Genomic DNA, 8,750 nt, shown 5'->3' on the forward strand with positions numbered 1-8,750 from the left:
CAGTTTGATGCAAAGTTTGTTAGGATCCAAGTCCAACGATTTTCTGGGTAAAGAAGCTTAGAAAAATCATTAGTATCTTTAGTATTTACCAGATAGATGGACAGTTGAACCTTTTTAATCCAAAATGTTTATCAAACTTCATTGAACGTTACTGGATGCAACATTTTTGGAGCTGTTTGAACACCATGTTGAACGGTGCTGATGTTGCTAGATCTGGTTTGAACGTTCAAACTTGACATTCAACATCGTCAGACATTTCTTTTGTTCAGGTGTGCGATGGCCTCAATGTTGAATGGGCGAACGCTCAATTAGACTTTGTTTTGATCATTCATGGTCTGGAGGGGAGGGGAGGGGAGGGAAGGGGTGCTGACCCCGCATTCCCACGAAAATCAGCCTGGCATCCCGCACTTTTTTCATCGCTTTCCCGAATCCCTTTTTTTTTTCTCGAAGATACACAAGTTCAAAAAGTCTAATTGCTACAAAAGAGAATAAGTGTAAGACGTAGATTGGCCCTTTCGATTGATATTTTGAATTATACCTTAGTATGATGAAGCGGAGGGAAAACAGGAGAGGAAGAAGCGAAGAGGGAGAGGGGAGGGTTTCTTCCCTCTCTTTTTCCCAGTCCTGACTCCCTCGCTTCTTTTTCCTGCTCACTTTTCTTTGGGCCTTTGAACGACTGGAGTCGTCGTCTGTGACTGCAAGAATAGAGGACTGACCAAACTAAGACTGTCTGATTCAAGAGCTGCGATCATTTATTGTTCGCCATATCTTAAGTTTTAACTAATCAAATAATTTCTTCCTAAGATTTGCAATAAATGTAAAAAGCTTGAATAATTAATGGTATGCTAGAACCAAGTGCACTCTCTTGGCATCCGGTTGAAACAGTGGGACTTCTGTCTGCTCTGTTGATTTCTTGAAGGCATTTATAGTTTGCTTTGATAGGACACACCACTGAACGCTCGCAAGCTGTTTCGCATTCACTGCTAGAACGTACGATTTCCCGAATTCCCGACAGACGGCTAAACAATCCCGCATCCCGCGCCCAAATTTTGATGAATCCCGCTTCCTGAGTAGCAGTCAAATCCCTTTTCCCTTCAAGATATTTTGCGTTTTCAGAATCTCGCGAACCATTTTGGTCAAATCCCGGATCCCGAAAATACCTTTCCAAACCCTGATTATTGTTTAGTAAGCAATACCTCTTCACTTGCGCTTCACATTTCTTGTAAATAATTAGCTCAGAATTCACTCTTTCTGCGCAAGGCCCTAATGAACGAAGTTCGATGATGCGAACTAGTGGCACTGCTTAACATCATCCATCTTCGTTGGATCCAGTTGGTGGGTCGGCCTAAACGCACCTTTAGGTTCCTGAAATGCGTCCAAGTAATTAACAAAAATGCCAGTACTTCTTTCAAAGCATCTCTGAGTCAAATTTCTAAACAAAACCCATGCGAGGCGATTTTAGCTACCACGCTGCCTCCCTTTCAGGTGGTTAGCAAAAAATGTCAACTCAAAAAGCACGAAAGAACGTTTTTCCTTTTCGATCTACTGGAAACTTTTTCTTGGGCTCAGCGATTTACGTAGAATAATCCAAGATTCGACCTTTCCCATTTTAAGCTCGCAGCAAATCCATCCACCCTGGTTTACATTTTTCGATTTTTTGATTCTAGATATTCGTTTCTTTTCGAGCGGCGTGAAGAAAACTCCAGAGCGTATGGACTGGGGATCTTAAGTTATCTTACCCGCTTCACTAGATCGCAGCCAAGAGCAGCAAGTTTCGTCGCTTACTTTCGTCCAGATATTCCAAACATTTTGTTCCTTATTTGTTGCTCTGCTCATCTTAAACAAGAGGTGATACAAGACCTTGAAAACAGAGACGTAACGCAGTTTGCTGATGGCAGTTCGATGAAAGATATGATACCAGGGGAGGACAAAGCATTTGTGTCTTTGTCAGGAGGAATACGCCCATTTGATGAGGAGGACGTAAATAGCATTTATCTCAGGTAAGCTCATTCATTACTTAATGCTTGGCTCAAATCCCGCGGCTAATTCTTGACAACCAGCTAGCGTTGACCAAATTTGGAAGATGTTTACGATATCCAGAAGATGACGTTAATATTACAGCGTAAATTCACAAAAAATGGACAGCAACCGAGAAACCCTGATAAGAGTTTGAGTTGTTTTGGTCGATCAGTACAAAATGGCGGAACCTCCATCACTATGCGTACTTTTTAAGAACAGACCGATCTGAACAGTCGTGATTAATAGTCGAATTCTCTCCGGTGACTGGACAGTTATGTCTAGTGGTAAGCGCTTCTAGTCAGGACCTCTTGTTAAGTTTACAAGGATTACGCGGCACTACATTATGCATGTTTCTTTCTTACATTTAAACAGGTTATTGGAAGACGATATTCCGTTCAAGACTGAAGTGCGAGTCCGTCTTGTTGATGACGAAGACCTAGCACAAGTAGAATTTCGAAACACCTTGACACACACAGACAGAAGGGGTCTGTTGTGTAGATTTCACTTAACTTTGCCCTCCCGCAAAATGCCCCGCGCGGTAAGTATAACTAATCATTTTATACTTGAGCATTTCAACTGTTCAAATCTCCTATCAGCTGAAAAATTATGGGTCAGATATTTAACGGAGTAACAAAATCCACCAGTACCACGTTCTAAGTCATTTTCAGTTTGCCAAACACCGTTTATCGCGAACAGTTTCATGAAAGCATATAGTGTAGACTAGAAGAGCATTTATCTGGAGATTCCATGATTTTTCAAACCGCGGCCAAAACCCTTCGTATTGCAACTTTAAAGTGAATGAGCAGATTGCTCAAGATACACTGTAGTTGTAAGTTGTTTCTTGTAGAATTTTTGCCTGTCCAAGCAATGAGAAAGTTTACTCAAATTGTTGCAGGTATTAAAATTAAAATCATGTCATTTAAAGACAATCAAGACTTTCCTCTTAATTAATATTTAAAATATTAACATTTCCAGTGGGTATTTTGAGAAAACAGCCGACATTTCGCGACGCCACCTCTGGTTTCCGCGCGAAATGACGTCTGAGAAACGACTGTACTGATGGTGTACGCCATATTGATGAGAGATGACGTGTTTCTACCCAGATCTGGGTAGTGCTTCTGATCGGTTGAAGCAAATTTCCATCCAATAAGAAGCACTACCCAGGTCTGTAAAACCTCCTAGTTCCTCGTGATAACGAGGCTTCCTGACCCCGATTCGCAATCAAGGCGTTTGTATGCTATTTAATAATTATAATTTTCTACCTTTTATGCCTCTTCAGGCAGATCAGAATTTGAGGGAGCTTGCGCGACAGCCTGGTAAGTTTTCAGTGTTTCCACTTCTTTTCCTCAAATTTTATTCAGTGTAGCTTTTATAAGATATTGCCCAATGACCCTCAATAAACTGTGTCTGTAAGGCTGGCTTGTGACTCCGGCATTATCAGAACTTGTAACCTTTAATGCAAGGGATATCTCAAATTTATTCGCTGCTCTCAAGACTTTAGAGGGTCTTTAGAAGCTTGCCAGTCAATTTTCGGTTTAGACGGTCTGTGAAGTCTGTGCAGGTGAGACATCGAAGTCCACCAACCGTGAAACCACCATTCACTAACAGCCATTCGATGGCGCTAGCTTACTAATAATCCCGCACAATCAATAAATACCACCGTATGAAGAAGAGCAGCAGTCGTAACGTCGTTCTTTTATTCGGGAGTGTCTGTATCGCTCTCTGTTTGCTCTAAATGTCTCATTTGTGTGCATACTGTATTCGCCACTTTGAGGTTGCGTGGGAGACCGGGTCGAGTTGGTCGTCAAAGTGCATTGTAGGACTGTTTTGACAAATTTGCCGCCATGTTGAAAATGCGTGCCTTAAAACAGTCCCACAATGCACTTGACAACCATCTCGACCCGGTCTCCCGCGCAACCTCAAAGTGGCGAATTCCGTTAGACCAATTACACGCTTGAATAAATCGAATGTTGGTTTCTGGAGAGGGTCGAAAAAGTTTATTCAGTGTTGTCAGGAGAGAGTTAAACAGTAGCCATTTAAATATTCTGCATTTTTTGCTTTGAGGCAGTTAACGCATGGAATTGATGACATTTCAAATAATCGACTACAATCTGCGGACGTCCGAGGAATTAGACTTCCGTTTAATTAGAACCTCTAAAAATAACTTAATTGAAATACACATATCCCGACCAATACCCTAAGATTCCCCCTTTGTCTCATTATTCTCTCTTTGTCTGTCTGAAGATGGCCATGGAGGGATCGATCGCTTAGCATCTCGATCGTTTCTTTTGACAGAAATCAAAGATGGCAGTCCAATACCCGACGAACTGGAAGGTCTGTCTGAAAAAATCAGTCACAAGTGGAAAAAGCTTGGTCGTCGGCTACAGTTCGATGACGCACAAATAGCAGAACATGACGCAAACAATGTTACACTTTCTGAAAAAGCATACAATTTACTGATGGCTTGGAAAGGAAGGGACGCCTCAGCTGCAACTTACCGTGTTTTGCATAAAGCACTGTCCGACGTAAAACGTAAAGATTTAGCCCAAGAGTTTTGTTGTCAGTGAAAAAGGTATTTTACCATTTTCTTTGCATTATAGAACTACTGCGGTCGGATATTGAAAAGTTAAAGGAGACCTGTTAAAGGTTTGCAATGGTTCATGCTCTCGGATGCTTTGACCTGGAATTTCATGAGTTGAACGTTTCATTCACTCTCATTTCGTGTTATGTGGTCTATTATTAAAATTCTAGCGAAAGCGAAAAAGATAATTTGATCCCAAGTTTGATCCCAAATAGCGTTATTTTTCGTATGTACTTCTCACATGCTCACTTAAAAGCTACTTCTTAAACAGTGATGAGAAGTTTTAGCCAATAAGATATGTTTCTCATGTAAATAAGAAATCAGCCAATCCAGTTAGAGGTTGATTGGACGGGTTTCTTGGCACTTTTTGTCCGCCTTGTTCATGTCTTCAGCTTTCCCGCCTCAGTCGCTGCGTAGAAGTCGATTTGTTTTGAAAGAGATATTATTTTCGAAGTTTTGATCCGTATCAGAAGTTTCACTCGGTGACAAAGCTTGCTTGTTGGTTTTCTGATATGACTGAACCAACTCATTTCCAACTCGTGCATTGAAAATTTAAAAGATCCGTTTCAGCCCCAAAGTGCCAATTTAGCCCTGCAGGCCAAAGCCTGATTCAGCCTCTCCTAGAACCATTTGAGCACAGTTTAAGACAAAACTGCCCCATCAAAAGCCTATTCCAGCCCTAGCTGGAATTCATTTCAGCCCTTCGTTCCAAATCAGCCTTAGGTAATCGGACTGTATTTACCCTGATTAAGTGCCACATTAGACCCAAAAACAGAACTGTATTTTGCTCACCGAAACGGCCCCAGCTGGCCCCATTTTGACGGCTAAAACAGATCTTTCTGGTTTACAGTGTGTGTAAATTGTGCGTGCGCACTCTTAATACGGTATTCTCTCTGTCTAATATCTTGACTACATCAACTAGTAAATTTTATTGTCTTGGAGAGACTGGGAAGCAATGGCGGTGTGAAGACGTGCCGAAAGACCGTCCGCCTAATAACACTACTCTTTTGCCGTGGATGATTTAATGGAAGAATTTTTTAAGCTGTTGCTAAGTAAAAGAAGAACAAGACAGCTATCCTCCGATAGTTCTCTAGATACCTCGCCAGAACCAAAGAAACTTAAAGAGTGTGATAGTTCTAATTCTTCCGAAGGCGAACGCGAAGAAGAAGGTGACGATATTATTCTATCTGCTCTGAACATGGCTGAAGGCCTTCAAAAACCACTGCAAGATATTCTTAAGAAGCTTGAAAAGCTGGATGCCATCGAAGAAGCAGTGAATAACCTCGGGAAGTCTTTCGGGAAGTTAGAAGGAAGAATACATACTCTCGAAGATGCGTACGCTACCACCAAGCGTGATGTTGAAGATCTTAAGGAAAGTTTAAACGCAAACGAAACAGATAAAAAGACGACATCCGAGAGAATACAAAAGCTCGAAGACAGCACAAAATCGAGCCTAGCGGCCCTACAGAAAGAGAATGATGAACTCCGTGCCAATTTTAAACTGATCGAGGATAAGAACTTATATCTGGAAGCATATTCTAGGCGCGAAAACATTAAGTTTGAAAACATTCCAGAACAAGAAACGAACAAAGAGGGCACGGAGATGGCGCTGCGCACCTTTCTGGAAACGGAATTGGGTTTTGGCGACGCTGCCAATGTTGAAATACAACGAGTTCATCGTCTAGGAAAAAAGAGAGGAGAAAGTTCCAGACCCATACTTGCTAGATTCCTACGATATAAGGATTGTGAAAAGCTTCTTTCGCTGGGACATCGTCTACGAGGAACAAACTACAAAATGTACCAAGATCTTCCGTTTGAGATCGTCGAACGTAGGAGAGCGCAGATGGAAACCTTCAAAAAGGCAAGACGCAACAACATTCCCGCAGCTTTCAGCAAAGCCCAGCCTGACAAACTGTTCATAAGAGGGAAATTGTGGCCTTTTGGAATGCCATTAGAACTGTGAGTTTAATAACACAAGTCTTAAACATTAACGCTTTAACTTTAACTTTTTTTTTCTTTAACAAATTAATTAATTTCACCTGAAGATTTTTGTTTTTACTCGAAATTATGATAGGTGGACGGGACGGAAAACACGCTTCTGTTCGGAATACATCTAGTTTCTTAAACTTTGCTTGCCTTCTCGACTCTCGAAACGAAGCAAGCTAGTTTTTCCATACAAATGCCGCGCTCAGTCAGTGATCTTTTTTATTTCTTTTGGTGTGTACATTTACATGTATGTTTTCCTTTTTTTTTTGTCGGGGAAAAAGTGTCCTACAGATCTATAATTAATTTCTTTGAAAAATCTTCTAATCTTGATTCTATGAAACTTCGCCCAACAAATGTTTGTTTATGGAAATCAACCCGAACAGTTTTGCATTCGAAATACCGCTTCTGCTCAAAAGATGCAAATCAAACAGGTAACACCTTATCTTTGCTGGTTTACTATTTAAAACAATACCTTGCAATTAACTGTAGTAATGGCTGAACTAAAAATTGCATCTATGAATGTCAGGGGAATAGGAAACAATAACAAGAGAAGAGAGACTTTCAACTGGCTCAGAAACAAACAACAATCAATTATCTTTTTACAAGAGGTACACTGTACGGAGGCAACTATTGACACGTGGAGATCTGAATGGGGCTATAAAGCGCTCTTTAGTTGCTTTTCAGGAAGCTCAGCAGGCGTTTGTATTCTCTTTAACAACAATTTTAAATTTGATATTTTGAAAACCTTTTCGGACCCCTCCGGACGTTATATTGTATGCGATATTAAAACTGACGAAAAACTTTTCACCCTGGCAAACATTTACGCTCCTAATGAAGACGACCCGTCCTTTTTTAAACAAGTTTTTGATCACGTACACGATTTTGCGTGCGAAGAAATAATTTTGGGAGGTGATTTCAATCTCGTGTTGGATGTTAAGGAGGATAAGAAGGGCGGCCTTCCCAGAACCTACCAAAATGCTTTGAAAATAATCAATCAAAATTGCGAAGAACTTAACTTAACTGATATATGGAGAACGCTGAACGCTGATAAACACAGATATACATGGCGCCGGAAGAAGCCAGAAATTCAATGCAGACTTGATTTCTTTTTAATAAGCTCAGATTTAATCTGTGATACCAACCTGGCAGACATTGTGCCCGGGTACAAAACCGATCATTCAATGATATTGCTTAAAATAGCCTTACACTACAACCCAAGAGGAAGAGGCTTTTGGAAGCTAAACACCTCGCTCTTGAAAGAGGAGGAATATTTGAACTTAATCAAAGCAACTATTTATCAAACAAAAAGCGAATACCAGTCTGACAACTCGGTTAATCCGGCCCTGCTCTGGGATATGATCAAAATGAAAGTAAGAGAAAAATCGATTGCATATGCAGCAGCTAAAAACTACAAAACTAAGTCCCGCGAGGATATCCTTTACAAAGAAATATCAGGTTTGGAGAAAGAATTGGATGAAAACACTGCCCTAAGCGAAACACAAAAATCGCTGCTACAGTCAAAACTTGACAATCTTAGAAGTGAGATGGAAGTAATTATTGAGTATCGTACAAGGGGTGCCATATTACGGTCGAGAACCCGGTGGCATAATGAAGGAGAAAAAAACACAAAATACTTTCTAAATCTAGAAAAACGACACTACAGAAAGGGAACAATTAGTCGCTTAAAGAAAAGTGAAAACGACTTTGCAACCACAGATAAGGAAATCCTTCAGGAATGCGAGTCTTTCTTTAAGGATCTTTATTCTTCTAAGTTGAAGACTGACTCGATTCTTCCAGAAACTGACTTCTTTTTCTCAGAGAACGACACCGTTTTAAGCAACGAAGAACGCGATTTCATTGAAGGTTATTTAACTGAATTGGAATGTCTCAATGCTTTAAAAGATATGGAACCAGACAAAAGCCCGGGAACAGATGGCTTGCCTTCTGAATTTTACCAATTTTTTTGGAGTGATGTTTCCAAACCTCTGCTAGAAGCTTTCAATTACGGTTTCGAGATCGGCCAGCTGTCTATATCTCAAAAACGAGGTATAATAAAACTCATTCCCAAAAAGAGTGAAGAACTTTACTACATCAAAAACTGGAGGCCGCTTACTCTCTTAAACTGCGATTATAAGATAGCTACAAAAGCGATTGCAAACCGCCT

General features: G+C 40.6%; 1 protein-coding gene across 1 annotated transcript; it reads left to right on the plus strand.

The window, feature by feature from the left end:
* The first annotated feature begins 1,803 nt into the window (after positions 1-1,803).
* Positions 1,804-4,680, plus strand: LOC140947123 (uncharacterized). The gene is made up of 4 exons (XM_073396208.1): positions 1,804-2,000; positions 2,392-2,557; positions 3,299-3,335; positions 4,315-4,680. Exons 1-4 carry the CDS (start codon positions 1,903-1,905, stop codon positions 4,584-4,586), a joined length of 573 nt encoding a protein of 190 aa, XP_073252309.1. The 5' UTR covers positions 1,804-1,902; the 3' UTR covers positions 4,587-4,680.
* Positions 4,681-8,750: the final 4,070 nt, after the last annotated feature.

The sequence above is a fragment of the Porites lutea genome, chromosome 8 (genome assembly GCF_958299795.1).
Source record: "Porites lutea chromosome 8, jaPorLute2.1, whole genome shotgun sequence".
In the NCBI taxonomy this organism is placed as follows: domain Eukaryota; kingdom Metazoa; phylum Cnidaria; class Anthozoa; order Scleractinia; family Poritidae; genus Porites; species Porites lutea.